The sequence below is a fragment of the Dipodomys ordii genome, unplaced genomic scaffold, assembly GCF_000151885.1.
Source record: "Dipodomys ordii isolate 6190 unplaced genomic scaffold, Dord_2.0 Scaffold205, whole genome shotgun sequence".
Classification (NCBI taxonomy): Eukaryota; Metazoa; Chordata; class Mammalia; order Rodentia; family Heteromyidae; genus Dipodomys; species Dipodomys ordii.
The window spans coordinates 1,165,396-1,181,666 of record NW_012267421.1 but is presented as its reverse complement, the minus strand read 5'-3'; the positions used below and the strand labels follow the sequence as shown (position 1 = coordinate 1,181,666).

Below are 16,271 nucleotides of genomic sequence, written 5' to 3'. Positions count from 1 at the left end.
TTACACATTATAATTATGATACACAGCTGAAGAAACAGGGTTTCCCATAGCATAATATTATAGTAATGCAATTATGGATGTAATTAATGAGATGTAATTAGTCCATTTACTGTTCATAGATGTACTGTTTCCTGGCTAGCCATTATGCAGTACAGAAGAATATTCTAGAACATCCTCATTTATGTTACCAGGAGAGAGACTGTTAATTCAGAGGATACATACATTTTTCATGTATCTGGCAAAATCACCACATTACCCACTGAAAAAATTATGCTAAGGTATAGACTCATTAGCAACTTAGGAAAGAAACCATTTTCTCCTGTGAATCTTAGAAGTGAGTTATTGAATTTATGGGATTATAAGCCAATAATTAATGCCACAGTGTTGGGTGAGAGAATGGACCCAAGAAGTGGAAAGGCTGGCGTCAGGAAGTTGTGTGCCCTGGTGTCCTGTGTCACACCCACCTGTTCATAATCTCACCTGTTCTGCACGTTCCCTTTGATTTCTGTTTGTACTAGAAAGCTGGCTGGGCATGGACAAGGAAGACAAGCTGGTTCTCAAATTGTGATCCTCCCTTTGTTGGAAGTGTGCCTGGTCCTTGATTTTTAATGACTGCTCTGGGCACCCAGGAAGCAAGGGCCCCTGGGCCCCTGGGAAGTGAGGGCATTTGGTCTGGGGAAGTGAGGGCATTTGGGCATCTGGGCACCTGGGAAGTGGGCCCTGCGACAGTGTTCCCAGCACCACCCTACAAATCCATGTTACAGGGTGTTGTAATCCTGAGGTTTGCGAAGACAAACACAAGCATCGTCCAATCCCATGAGGACATGCTGGCACGAGAGAACTCTCTTTGCACCCCAGTGTGTGTGCATGGTGTTCAAAGCCTTGGAAGGCAGAGACTAAACACACTGTGTAGCTTTGTCTGACCTGGATTTTGTAAACACTTGCACAGGGCAAACTTTTCTTTAGCTATGTGCCTCTTAGTACCCTTGGTCAAGTGTTCTAAGGAAAGCACATAGAAAGAAAGCACTGGCAGGGATCAGTTGAAGTAGTTTAACTGCTCAGATGCTTGGGCTAAACGTTTTACACTCACCTTCCATGAAAGCAATCAGCATGAGTATCTGACTTCTCACTGGGGTCCCAAGTCAGTTTTGGTAGTCTCACATGTCTTCCTGGGAGACTAGGAAAGAAGTTAGCTGTGGAACTGAATCACTGCCCTGGATTGAGAGCCATTCCAGCATTGTTCCAGAACCTTTCCTTCCCTCATGAAATTACTTTCTCTCCCCTCCCATCTCCTCCTCAGCACATGAGAATGTGAAGGCAGCCACTCTGCACAGTGTACGCATCAAGCTCCAGTTAGCCTCTCTTCTTCTTAAACACAGTGATAGAAAGAAACCCTTACCAAGAGGACCAAGCAGGTGCTTGCGGAAACAGGACCTCCTCCAGGAATGAAGCAGATTGAGGCTCTCTCTCCTAATTTCCCTTCTCTGCTCATTCTTTACACAGCCCAGGCCCCTTCCACATCACCCCACCTACCTCTCCCTGGGTGCAGACACTTGAGCCACAGCTCTACATCTGGATTTTTGATGATTAAATAAAGATTAGAGTTTCATGGACTTTCTCACTCAGGCTGGCTTAGAACCATGATCCTCAGATATCAGCCTCCTGAGTAGCTAGGATTATAGGCGTGATCCATCAGCACCTAGCCTCCCTTCTTTTATTTTATGCAATCAGCTCTTCATCTTAAAGATTTTTATTTTAAGCTTTTTTTTTGTCAGTCATGGGCCTGAACTCTGGGCCTGGGTGATGTCTCTCAGCTCTTCAGCTCAAGGCTAGTGCTCTACCACTTGAGCCATAGCACCACTTCTGGCTTTTTTTTTCTGCTTATGTGGTGCTGAGGAATTGAACCTAGGATCTCATGCATGCAAGGCAAGCATTCTACCACTGAGCCACTTTTCCAGCCCTTATTTTAATCTTAATTAACTTCTTTTAAGCTTAATTAACTTATTTTCTGCCACCTCCACAAAAGGTCCTTGGGTCTAAAGTCATCAGATAGGGGTAAAAGTGAACACATGTCTCTTTCTTCCCTCTGGCAGAAGGCTTGGGAGCCTTCTAGGCCAAGGGCATAGAAAGCCATAGCTAACATCTGGGAATGGACAGCCTTTGTCAGCCCTTAGCTGATAATCCGTGCCTGTGTCCCAGTCTTTGAAACTTTAGGTTTTGCAACGATTGTGGGTTTTGGATCCTACAGAATATGGAGAAATTCCCTCATGGCTGTCACTCATGAAAATATTGCAACTTTGTGGGATGTGGACATCGGTACAACTCATCTATCTTAGATTCCTCGAGAGAGAGAGAGAGAGAGAGAGAGAGAGAGAGAAAGAGAGAGAGAGAGAGTATGTGTTTCTGTGAAATCTTAGCACACGTGAGGTTTGCGAATCCACTGTCAGCCATGGTAAGAACAATTCCATTCATCACTCAGCTCTGAACTGTCTATTTCACTCATATCACCTGCCTCCATCTCTTCCTTCCCCAGCCCCTGACAGCCACTTACTCTCCATTCATTTCATAATTCCATTGAGAAGTTATATAATTGGATTTGTGTAGTATATAACCTCTTGTATAGTGGAATTGTATTGTGCATAAATCTTTCGTTATGTAAATTAAATCATGTAGTAATATCATGTTGTGTAGTGGAGGTGCGTAGTATAGTCTTTTGCTATATAAACAGAATCGTATAGTATATAGCCTCTTGGGATTCACTTCCCTTGAGTGCTTATTTTTATAAGCACGTTTGGGAGTTTGTTTCATAATTAGGATCATTATGCCTCTAAATAGGATGATAAAGTTAACAAATCACGTTAGGACACAACATTCCACTTAGATCATCTCAACAGGGTAAAAGATACTAAAGTCTTAAATGTAACAGCCAGGCTAACAGGGCTATGCTCTTGGGGTGAGGAAGGGACTGGCTGGCTTTTCCCCACTCTGCATCTCCCTTCCTTTCTTGCATCTGATTTGGAAAGTGTGGCTATGTACAGGTCTGGACAAAGGCAAGCAGCCAGAACCAAGCAGTTCCAGATCCTTCCTAGTCCTACATGGATATCTCCGCATTCTTCTCTTGATTCGCCACAGGTACACAGCAGCCACTGGGCTTGTGGGATCCTATATTTATTTTACTTGTATATTTACTGTAGATAACAAATAACATATTTTTTAGAAAGGTGGTTTTATGTTTCTTTTGTTCATAATGTGGTGCTTTTTAAGCACTTATGAATAAATGAATCTTCTCATGATGACATGCTAGTGGGCGAGTCTCCTCATTCATTCATTCATAGACTGTGTGGATCAAGTATTTACTCTTCCTTACTGTGCTTTGCTTGGTGCAGTCAGGGCCACGTGCACATGCATCTGTGAGCACAGACGATGGAGCAGCCACTGTGGATGCTGGAAAACGCTGTCGCCGCCAGTAATTTCTTTACCTCTTCTTGGGGTCCAGCGTTAGGATGTAAATTCTAGCTAGAGCTTTTGCCTTCCTGAATCCTCTTCCTTCCTTCCTTCATTTCTTTATTAAAAGGAAATATTTTTATATGAGATTCACAGATGAACTTTATGCTGTGCTTTTTTAAAGCATGTCACATTTATAGCATAAGGGGGTCTCATTGTGGTATTTGTACACACTCACCTGTGCTCTGGGAATATACCTAGCCTTCACCACCGTGTTCCCAATCCCTCTTCCCTTCTCCTCACACATGTGACATCTATGATCCTCTTTATTGCTTTCCTAGCATCCTCTATTTCCCTCTTCCTTGCCCAACACAGGTCCTCTTCTAGTAAGAGGACATGGAACTCCTGTCAGGCAGACACAAATAGCCCCATGCACACAGCATGGGGCTAGGATCATAGATAGCCTCTGATCTTTGTAGTAGCATGAATCCCCAGGCTCTCACTGGGTCAGTCATACAAACATGACAGGATTTAGGTTGGATTAGAAACAGCATCCAGGAAAGGAAAAGGAGAGAGTCATGGAGCAGGTCTGAATAGTCGATGAGAAACGATGTCTCCTGATAAGTTACCACCTTCTTGAGTTCTTGTCTCATTTCTTGCATCTTCTTTCTCTAATTACTGCCATTCAAGGATGTTTTTAGTTCCTGTTTCTGTGGTCTGTTGGGACAGATGTGGAAGTGGTATGTTTATCAGCGCAGAAAAGTGGTGGTGATTTTTTTCCACATGAATAGATGCAAATGAAAAATGATTTCTGGAGCTCACCTCCCCTGGCAGGCTCTGCCTCCTTCTCCCTCCCCAGTCCTCAGCAGGCCTGAGTGGATTCTGAATCATGCTCTGCACTTTCTTACTCCCTTCCTCTTCTTCTTTTTGCTTTCTTTCTTTTGAAGAACATTGGCTAGTGCTAGAGCTTCTTAGAAAACTGATGAAATCACCTGAACAGGTTTTGCTTTTTTTTTTCTTCTTTCTTTCTTTGTTTTTTTTTTTTTGTCGATCATGGGGCTTGAACTCTGGGCCTGGGCGCTGTCCCTCAGCTCTTCAGCTCAAGGCTAGCGCTCTACCACTTGAGCCACAGCGCCACTTCCGGTTTTCTGGTGGTTTATTGGAGATAATAGTCTCGCAGACTTTCCTGCCTGGGATGGCTTTGAACCATGATCGTCAGAGCTCAGCCTCCTGAGTAGCTAGGATTACAGCCACTTTCTGCTTTTTGATAGCACTAGGGTTTGAACTTGGGACCTTGTGTTTGCTAGGTGGTATTCTTACCACTGAGCCATGTACCCAGCGTTTTTTATCTCTGGTTATTTGTGGGATAGGGTCTTGCTTCCTGCCTGGTGCAGTCTATTCTGTTAAGCTTCCCATTGTAGCTAGGATAGAAGGGGTACACTACCATGTCCAGCTATGGCATGAGAAGGGATCTTCTCTTGAAAGCTTCTATCTGGGTTAGACTCTAATCATAATCCTTCAATCTCAGCCTTTGAGAAGTCTGATTTGAGGTTATTTAGAAGTGTGTTCCTAAATTTCCAAACAACTGGGCTGTTTCTAGGTATTTTATTCTGTTATCTATTTCAGACTTCATTCTACCATTGTCAAGTTTTGCTAAGGCCCTGTCCATACTCTGGAACATGGTCTATTTTCGTCACTGGAGAGAACAAGGGGAACTTCAGAAGTGCAGTGTTTATCATGGCTCTTATGTCAATTTTGGTAATGACATTGTTCAAAATCTTCTGTAATTTATCAACTAAAAGGTGGTACCGAGAGGCATGTAAAAATACAGATGGGAAGCTGGGCACTGGATTTTTTTCTGAAGTAAAAAGTAAATGTGAGTCTAACAATTTATTGACATCTATTTGCAAGCTTACTTTAAGCAAATATACATGGGAGCATAGAAGCAAAATTCTTTTATTTATGGTATTCACAAGAGGGAAAAGGCTCATAATGAGATACATTCTCTTTTTATTAGTGTATATTAATTGTGCCAAGGGGCTTCACTCACAGTGGTATTCAATGATGCCAGTCAGCTGGACATTTTTCCTTGATGTTGTTTGTGTCCATTATTAATGACAACTGATTAGGAAGGCTGTTCTTGAAGCACTCATTGTTCAAGTACTTATTTCTTGAGTCATTTCTATGTGCAGCCACATTGGTAGGGCTCCAGCAACACCATAGGGGGAAAACATCTCTTCCCCTGGGTCTGGGAAGTCAGCTAGCTCGCAGCAGCGTCTCCTAGGGCCTCCTCTAGGTGGTGTCAGTGTGAGACTACGAAAGCAAAAAGGACAGGCATCTCCAACTAGAAAGTACCTTGGAGAGATGAAGTCAGACCAGCTGTAGGCCTGATTCAGGCTCCTTGGGCACAGAAGTAGGGATGGACTTGGGAGTGAGAGACTGGGATGGCTTTAAACATAAGGCTGGACATCACTGTGGAATACCCCACTCGGAGGAATTCTGTTACGTTGTTTTCTGTGGCATTTAGGTAAGTGAGGGAACTGGGGATAGGAGTGGAAGAGAAGGTGCTGTGTGTGAAAATCACAGACACCTGTGCCTTACAAATCCACAGATGTGATGTTCTGAGCGGATTCTTTTATCCAAATGAGCTTGCAAGGCTTCTGATCTGTCGGGACAGGTAGGGGAGCGCTCTCTTTCACCTTTCAAACTAAAAACCTGTCCAAGGCAATAGCCATCCAGAACCAAGCACCCCGGGGTATTTTAAGAGCTCATATCCATCCTTCGGTAGGCCAGAGAGCACATTGTAGCGTCTTATTCCAGTTAAGTCTTGCTTGTACTTTGCTGATAATTAAATTCTAGCAAGACTTAAGCCCAACAAATGTACCCTATGGGTCCTAAAAATTTGCTTTAGTATTAAGAAAGCAACAAAAGCAAAACTTTTTTTCTTCTTCTCAGTTCCCATCCACCAGCTTCTTTGCAGGCCCCACAGGCTGGCCTGGGTGCTGGGGACTCGGCATCCAGGACTCACCTCTGATGTGAGGTATGGGAAACAGAGGTGACATGATATTTCAGTCATGTGCAAAGTTGTACAAAGAGAACACTGGTTGCATGAGGAGATGGGGGCTTGGTGGCTGTTCCATGGGAACAGTTCAAGCTGTTTAACAAGGGTAGCTTGCCGAGGCTGGGGAGCTTGAGTTCTTTCAAAAATGGTGCTACACCTTTGTTCTGGAACTGTTGTCTGGCAGTGCAGTAACAGCAATGGATAGAGTGGAGACCACGAGTGTTCTCTCAGAAAACAAACTTGAATTCTGCTATTTTCATTGTCCTTTTCCCCTCTTTCCCTTCCTCTTCCCTTCCTTCCCCTCCTTTCCTCCCTTATTCTTCCTCCCCTTCTCTTCCCTTTTCTCCATCCCCCCTTCCCCTTTCCTTCTCTCTTTTTTCCTTGTGAATTTGTTATGAATGTTCTTCATAATGTATTCCTTTTGGGTGCCAATACCAACATCCCTTGTGGCAGTATTCAGAAGGTAGATAGATAGCCTCCATCTTTCTCAGCATATAGACTGCTGCCACACAGTGGGTCCTGGCCCTCAGCCTCTCGGTGATAATCAATTCACACAGGTCCACTTCCCTTGGGAAACAAAGAAAGGCTGTCCAGCCTTCCCACCCAGCTCTCCTCCAAGTGCGATAGAACACTTTACAATGTGACGATGAAAGGGCCCAGCTAATTTTCAGGCAGCTCATTTTCTGATGGATTCAGATCTAGGGAAAATGTACAACATTGCGAGAACGGGCAAGAGTCCTGATTCCCAGAACTAGAGGAATTTCAAAGACTGGTGTCTCCTAATAGTGCAGTGGTGAAGAAGCTGAGAAATGGCAGCCTTTGGTCTTAGGAAGGAGGCGGTGGGAGGGGCAGGGCAGGGGTTCTGAGTGAAGGGATGAGGGGCAGAGTGGAGAGTGGGCTGGGGCTGGGGAGCAGCTGCCTGTATACTGTGCTAAACTCAACAATGTGGACAGAAGGCCCACCTGGAATTCCTGCGGGGTTGAGTGGTATTTTTGTGAAGTATTCAGTTGACAGTTCTAGTTTGTATCCAACATGGACGGTTCCTTGAGCTAAACAGGAGTTGGGCACTTAGAAATTTGGTTCGTTTTAACTTTTCAAAAAAGAATTCTTACTGTCTTTTTTACTATCGTATTTCATTTCCTTTTAATTGCTTCTCCTCTCAATATGCTCGCTTTTTATAACACCAATTCCAGCGTCCACAGATGTAGACTTTCTTGAATTTTATTGAGCCCACAGCAGATGCTACCCGGAATTTTATTTCTCCTTCTACTAGTGAATTATTTTTTGTTTTGTTTCAGAGGCGAGTCCTTTCTCTGCATTTGGAGGATGGTTTCCTTCTTTGTCCTTATTATGGAACTTTCTAGATAATTTTGTGTGTTTGGTTATCCTCAAATCATCAGCTGGAAGATTTTCCCAAACAAAGGACTTGGTCTGTTCCTCTACTGCCTGCCAGGTTGTTGGTTGAGTCTCTGCTCATTTCAGAAGTGGGGGTACCTCTGGTGTACCCCTGAAGGCACTCTATACCCATGTCATGTCTTCCTTGGGTTTGTTGAAACCATTGGCTGGGACTTGTTTTGTTTATAACTTTCCAGTGGGTCAGTCCATTACTTCATAAATGGCACTGCTCACCCATCCTGCTGGTGACCGGACCCTGCTCTGCGGATTTCCTACGAATTGTGACACAAAGCCTTTCAGAGCTGCGGCTGGGCTCTGCTGGATGTAGCTCCATGCCAGGTTTTCTCTGTGGGACCGTTCTGCCCGGCCTGGGTCTGGCTCCCTGGTGCATCGCACAACAACTCCCTTGCTGCCTGCTCTCCCAGGAGGGGGGCTGTTAAAGTAGAGGCTATGAATCCAGAATCTGCATAATGCTCTTCATAAGTTCAGAATTTCTGTGGACTGTTAGTTTTTAGGTCATGGAACTGGCATGCATTGGAAGATGTTTATGTTAAAACAGGATAGTTTTTAGGTCATAGAACAGGTAGGCATTGGAAGGTATTTATGTTAAAACAGGAGCTGGTTTAGAAAATGGAACGGCATCTTATCTCCATGTCCAGTTGTCTTTGTGTCTTTAGTATGATGTTGTGATGTCACCTTGTCTTTATATCCCGTTGTCCTGGTGTCTGTAGTGTGAGCCTTGCGATGTTACCGTGTTTTCATGTGTGATTGTCCTTGTGTCTGTAGTATAGTAGGATGCCACCTCATCTGCATGTCTGGTTGTCTTTGTGTCTGTAGTGTGAGGTTGTGTCAACTTCTTCTTTCAGGAATCCTTGGGCACTTGTTTTCTGTTTTTGCGAAGGCTGACATAGTTAGATGTGGTCCATAAACCCGCTGTCCACTTGCCTGGAACCCAGGAAGTTGTATCTGTTTATTGAAGCATAGAAGCGATAGTATTTTGAGTTTGTTGGCATCTAAGAATATCTTCGTGGTTTTCACAATCTTTGTTGGCAGCTCCACAGGATATACACATAAATGCCTTCAATGGTGTATTCTCAAAACCTTTTAGTCACTTTTTGGGTTTGACTTCAGAGAAGTCTATGACTAGTTTCAGAATTTGTAACTTCTGAAGCAATGTATTTTTTTCTCAAAACTTTTCAAGTTCTTTTTTCTATTCATTGGAATAAAAAATTGCAATAACACATACTGGCTATTTTTTTCTGGCCTATTTGACCCTTTTTCTTCAGCTCATCTAGGCTTTGCCTTAACCTACAAAAGCCTATTTTGATCAAAGCTGTTTATTTTTATGAAAATCCTACTATAGGTAGATAGGATTCCTGGTTTTTCTTTCTGCGAGTCATATTTTCCCGTTATTGTTTTGTTTTGTCCTTTCCTCTTGGGTTTTCAGGTCCACTCTCAGCACACTTCTATTACCAGTGGATATTTTCAAGCTGTCCTCTGTGATCAGGGCTGAAAGAAGTTCTTTCCACAGAGAAATCCTCCAGAGTCATTGGATGGTATTGCCACTGGTTCTACCTTACCACATTGAGTTGTAGCCAAAAAGATGGAAGTCCAAGGAAAAGCAAAATCACTGATAGTTTGGACACTCCTCTGTGTTGGGAGTGTCTAGGGCCAGGTTATGAGAACATTTTTGTTCATTTGGCAAGGATAATAAACTATGTTTATTTTGTGACTTGTTCCTTTGGCCCTATGAGTGTTATCCTTGTATTGTGCTAAAGAGCAACATTCAATGACTCTAAAAATGTGTTACTCTAATGCTTTGTTCCTCTAGTCTAATGAATCTGTATCACTTTCCATTTCTTGTAGGTTACGATCTTTGGTGAAACAGCTAGAGAGAGGGGAAGCCTCCGTGGTAGATCTGAAGAAGAATTTGGAATATGCAGCCACAGTGCTGGAATCTGTATACATTGATGAAACCCGGTAAGCTAAAGGTGTTTGCAAATCAGTAAAGTGATGAGACATCTTCTGTCCAGTATTTTTAAAAACTGTTCTCCAGCAGGCCTGCCCTTGGAATGAGATTGGTTTGGGTAAGTGTCTTTCCCTCTGTGCTTCTTCATCTGTAAAAGGAATGGACAGAACTCATCTCAAATGACTATTAGGACAGAAGGGGAGGTGATATAGAAGGAAGAAATACAAATACAAAACATCCATAGACTTTTCTCCCCTGCACTGTGATTGCTGCATACTGTGACTATGTGCATGCAGGGCTGGTTTTAATTCCCAGTAGCCTGAATGCTGTGGACCTGGAGAGATGGAAGATCATGTGCTCTCCTTCCTTCTCTGATGTCTGTCATTGGTTTTCTTTACACACTTTTCCATTGAATTGTCCAAAAAGAATCAAAGCAGTTCTGGGTGCTAAACATGCATTTGAAAATATAAAACATTGCTTTTTGTTTTGGAAAATGTGGGATATAAAAGGCCTTTCTTGTTTCTCATAAGACATGCTGCTTTGTCAGCATTTGTGATGTCTTAATTTTAGGGGGGGAATGGAATTTGAATTTAATTTTTCTGTAACCTAAGGATCACATGGCTTGGTATGGCCTCGTGGCTTATTTAAGGATTCTTAATACCAACATCTCTTCCATTTTGTGTTTTTTTCTTACCTCAACTTAGTAACCAAAAATAAAAATAACTTTTTCATTGACATCTGCTTCTATAATGCTCACTTTTACTGTAGTAGGACTAGATTGGTCTAGCATTCAATTTTAGGTTTTATTAAAATCCTAACAATGTAAGTTCCTAATATTATTCCCTTGTTCTAGTAATTGAATATCTTTATTAAGCAAAACCATTCAGCTTTATAACGTATCACGGTATGGAATTACTATTGGATTTATGTTCATTTCTAGTTACCTGACCTATAGACAAGTTTGCTGTCCAGCAAAACACATGATTTAACTCATTGCACTCATGTTCTAAAACTACATTACTTTAGCAATTTGGCTTGGATTTAGACATTTAAGTTTCAGTTATATCTTATTAGACAAGAAGGTGTATCAATTGACATCATTTAAGATGATTACTTCAGAGGCCTGCTTTGCTGTGGTTGGAGGATATTTTGTAAAGACTTTAAATGTTCATTTTTTGTTGTTGTTGTTGGTCATGGGGCTTGAACTCTAGGCTTAGGCGCTGTCCCTCAGCTCTTCAGCTCAAGGTGAGTGTCACTTCGGTTTTCGAGTGGTTTATTGGAGATAAGAGTCTCATGGACTTTCCTGCCCAGGCTGGCTTTGAACTGCGATCCTCAGATCTCAGCCTCCTGAGTAGCTAGGATTACAGGCATGAGCCACCAGTGCCCGGCAAATGCTCATTATTTTTTAAAATCAACATACCTAGTCCATCTATGGAATTATTTAACTTCCTTGTGCCTGAGTTTGTAGAAGGAAGTTAAAAATTTCATTCAAATTCCACAATTCCTTAGAGGATTAAGTAGTTGGTGTGTGCACACTGTGACCAGTGGATCTGTCAGCCAGAGGAGCCCAAGGCTGAGTGGGCCTAGACAGCCTGAGATGGGGCAGTTCTGACCCCTCTTCTTCCTGAGTCCTTTGCTCAGGGCCTCAGACAGCTTTCCATTGCTCTATCATCAGAGGCCATTGACTTATGAAGAGGAAAAGTTTAACTTGGGCTCCCAGCTTTGGAGCGATTCCCTTTTATGATGAATTGGCTTCATGGCTTTAGGCCTGGAGCAAGTAGCCCATCATGGCAGGAGCTGTTCAGCTCATAGCCACCAGGAAGGAAAAGGGAGGAAAAGGAAGGGGCTCAGCCCACTGTCCCCTCTGAGGTCACACCTGCAGGGCTTCAAGATCTACCTCTTGAAGTTCGCACTATCTCCCAGTAGTATCACTTGCTGGAAACCAAGCCTTGAATACATTGGCCCCTTGGGGCTGTTCAACACCCAAACTATAATCCAGGGAGCCACAATAATACTGTATTTTTGTGTGTGTCCGATTCAACTTAGTTTCTTTGTGCTTGCGCAGCGGGTGGGGTAGTCAGCAGCTGTAGAGACCCTGGGGCCCTCATTCAGTACAGGGTGAACAGTGGCTGTGATGGCCAGGGGCCCTTATTCAAGTTCAGTCTTAGTGTCACATTTGTTTGTCCTGCTCAGGCGACTTCTGGACACGGAGGATGAGCTCAGTGACATTCAGTCAGATGCTGTGCCCTCTGAGGTCCGGGACTGGCTGGCCTCCACCTTCACCCGGCAGATGGGGCTGATGCTCCGCAGAAGCGAGGAGAAACCCCGGTTCAAGACCATCGTGCACGCGGTGCAGGCTGGGATATTTGTGGAGAGGTAAAGAAGTCGCGCTCATCATCACTCAGGAACAAAGCAGAAAAAGGAGCTGCCAGCACCCAGTAATGGGAAGCCTGGCTTCCATGGAGCTGTGAGATTTGTAAACAGGAAATTAATGGGTGGGAAACAGTCTCGAATGGGAAATGATAAGAACCATATCTGTTTCAATCTCTGAGATATCATAAGAATACATCCCCCCACCTCCCATGATCAGAATCCCCTTTCTTAACCAGGGGGCATTTAGTTTGAGCTTTTGGGGGAGGTGGTATTGGGTTTGAACTCAAGGCCTGGCTTGGCAGGCCAGCACTCAACCACCAAGCCACACCTGTCCTATTTTTCCCTGGTTGATTTTGAGATTGGGTTTCACTTCCTGTCCAGGCACATGCCCCAAGAGTTATCTGTCTATTTTATGAGGTTGACAAGGACATGCCCCTGGTCTAGTTTCTCATGGTAGAGATGGCATCTTGTGGACTTTTCTGTCTGGACTGTCCTGGTCTGCAACCCTCCACACTCAGCCTTCTGCATAGTTTAGGACTACCGGGATGCATCAACCATGAGTTGAGATAGAGTCTTGCTAGCTTTTTCACCCAGGCTGGCTTGGAACCCATAATCCTTGCATTCTCAGCTTCCCCAGTAGTTAGGATTACACACATGAGCCACCTGTGCCTGGATCAGTCTCCAATTTTTAATGAAAGAAGCCATTTAATCCACCATCCTTTGAAATATGTGGACAGTGTCCACTTTTGAATGGGTGGGGAGCTTTGCATTTGCTGATCTGAGAGCACAGTTCATTAAAGAGCTATGTTTTCCACGACATTCTGATTTTCTTGGACCTTGAAATAAAAAATTGCCCCTGCTACTCAAAATAGATGTATTTCTTCCTGTAATCCCTGTTTCACAGCCACACTCATTCTTTTAACTAGGGGCGGGGGGTGGGGGGGGAGGGGCATTTGACTATGGGGTTTAAACTCAGGGCCTATGCTTACTTGGCAGGTACTCTACCACTTGAGCTGCACTTCTAGCTACAATGATACATTAGAAATGCATGGCAGGTTCAGAGTTTATATAGGACAACTTTCTTACTTGTTTTGATAATTGTAAAGGACAGGCTGTGCTAGTGGGTTGTGCACAGTAGTACTTTATTCAAGTTCAAGAACTATGCTGAAAATTGTCTCTACTGTTCTGTAATTCTTTTGGGTAGAGCAGGTGACCCCTTTCATAATTAATTTCCAGCCTAGGGCACATAGACTTTTTTCATTTAGGGTAGCTTATGCATTTGGGGTTGCTTTAATTTCTTTTGAATGTAATGGTATAAGGCTCCTTTGAAAAGTTGCCAAAAGGAACTTTAGGTTCTTTGTGTCTCTAGATTTTCTAGCTTCTCATGATTTGTCACCATACTGTGTAAATATGGAGTTGTGGACTGCAGATGCCCTTTTTAAAATTGCATTTTTCCTCTTCAATATTGCCAGAATGTATAGACGGACATCAAACATGGTTGGACTGAGCTACCCCCCTGCTGTCATTGAGGCACTGAAGGTAAGGCCAGTGAAAGGTTTGCAGTGTACACGGCACCTCATAGAAAGTGTGATAGAACTTCTTAGAAAAGGAGAGGATTCCATTCACAGTTCTTTTGCTCATGATCCCTAACATCCAGCTTTCATTGGCATTTTCTGATTGGTTTCAATAGGATAATGATATTTTCAGCCTTATTTTTCTTAAATTAAAAAAAAACCAAAACCAAAACCATGGGCTCTGTCGCTTTCTGTTTCTCTAGGGTATGCAATGCCTGGTTGTATGAAATTTGCTAACTTTGGCCTTATGGATATCAAATATGATATGGTCAAAGCCTATCATGGGAAAATCTTTTGGTGATTGTCATTGCATCTTTGTGTGATTATCCACTCCGAGTCCACTTTATAGATAAGAAAAGTAAAAGAAAATGAGTGACAGGAATGAAGAGCAGGTTCTATATAAGATGCGGGGGCAAGTAAAAGGGAAGAGGATAAAACAGAGGATGAAAAAGGTGAATATAGTGTGAAAATATGTGTGTACAGTGTGTGTTTACAAATGAACATGTATGTTTAAACTTGTTTAGATTGGTTTGGAAAGGCAGAGGTGCATGGGAGAGGGTGACAGAAGGTGCATCTGATCAAGATACATTGTATGTGTATATGCACATGTCAACATAAAGTCCCCTTGTACACTCAATTGGTGTGAGTAAAAATGTGGCAAATGGGAAGAGAGTAATACTCAGTAAGATGTAAGGAAAAAAATAGAGTTAGAGCTAAAGTTGGAGAGCAGTTTTTACAACACCTTAGTAAGCTCTCAGGAGTATGTTGCTGTATGCAAGTATGCTGGCCCCCAGAGCCTTTGTCTCTGCCTTTCTCCTGCTGTTTTTCCAAGAAGTAGACTGAGCCAAGGGGTCATAGATGTCACCCAAAATTTCGCATTTAAATAGGTGAATCCTGACAGGCTACCTCATAGAAATATGCAGAGTATCTTGTAGCTTCAAAGTGGAGGTGCCACTCCAGGCTGATTCCAACCCACTGGTCTTGGGGTCCATTTGCCCAGGCTTAATTTGACTCTGAATCCCAAGTAGAGATGTGGAAGGGCCCTGGGTCACAAGGCTGGTTAGCACTACCTAGTGTACACACATAGAATTGGTCTGTTTGCTTAGGGCATCTTGAATTCTGATCTGTTAAAGATGTTGTTTTTCTCTGGAGCCTGAAAACAATGACCTGATGATGTTTTCAGAAGATAAATTGCCTATTCATGGAATTGAGAATGAAAGTTACATCAAAATGAGCCTCAGGGACATCTTGACTGTATATTCATAGTTCTTCTTGTCTCAGAGACACTAGCTGAATGCATGGGACCATAGATGATAGCTAACTAGCTAGCTGATAAAAGAGATAGATAGATGATAGACAGAGACCAACAGATGGATAGATGGTAGATAGTAGGTAGATAGCTATATATGCTATATATATACACACATTCATTCATACATAGATGATAGGTACTACAGAGATAGATAGATGCTGATAGGTGGATAGATGATATGTGATGGTAGATGATATATGCTAATAGACAAATAGGTATATATATATATATAGATACATGATAGATGATAGATACTAGGTAAATAGATGATAGATATTAAATAGGTAGATGTATGAATAGATAGATAATAGCTAGATACATGGTAGGTAGATGATAGATCAATGGTAAATATGGGAAAGACACATGACACATAGTAGATATATAGATTGCTAGATAAGCAAATAGATGATAGCACTCAATAGATACCAAATAGATATAGATAGATGTATGTATTGATAGATAGGTACATGATAACTAGATAACTAGATAGAACAGATAGGTAGAAACAGATAGAAGATAAATAGGTAGGTAGGTAGGTAGATAGATAGATAGATAGATAGATAGATAGATAGATAGATAGATAGATAGATAGGCAGGTAGCTGGGCAGGTAGACATACAGACAGATGCTCACTTTTTTTTTTTGTCTCTGTCTCTGCTTCCTTAATCTGAGGAGAAAGGAGAATGCTTTGAGAATCTATGTGTTTCTCTTTCACCACCCTTGGGTCCATTTTAATGCCCATTATATCAGTGTGATCCATAGCCTGTTCCCTTATAATCAGCAAGATAACCTTATGAGGTCTCATGTGTCATAACATGACTATGAAATCACATCAGTTTTCATAATTGACCCTGAAATGTCATAGGATCACTAAGAGCATATTCTCATCTTTAATCTCTTATTTGTCATGAGCATAAACACAGGAGGAGATATGAATACTTAGACATTTACCAGAACCTTCCCCTTCCCACCCCCAAATTGAAGTCTCTTTTCTTCTTCCTTTTCTTTTTCTTCTTCTTTTCTTTTTCTTCTTCCTTTTCTTTTTCTTCTTCCTTTTCTTCTTCTTCTTCTTCTTCTTCTTCTTCTTCTTCTTCTTCTTCTTCTTCTTCTTCTTCTTCTTCTTCTTCTTCTTCTTCTTCTTCTT

General features: G+C 42.4%; 1 protein-coding gene across 1 annotated transcript in view; it reads left to right on the top strand.

Annotated features, from left to right (window-relative positions):
* Pde1c (phosphodiesterase 1C, calmodulin-dependent 70kDa) overlaps window positions 1-16,271 on the top strand; it is a 250,953-nt gene that overhangs the window by 169,142 nt on the left and 65,540 nt on the right. The window contains exons 4-6 of the mRNA XM_013035157.1: window positions 9,767-9,880; window positions 12,063-12,245; window positions 13,715-13,781. Of these exons, the coding sequence (XP_012890611.1) occupies window positions 9,767-9,880; window positions 12,063-12,245; window positions 13,715-13,781 (364 nt within the window). The remainder of the gene's footprint in view (window positions 1-9,766; window positions 9,881-12,062; window positions 12,246-13,714; window positions 13,782-16,271) is intronic.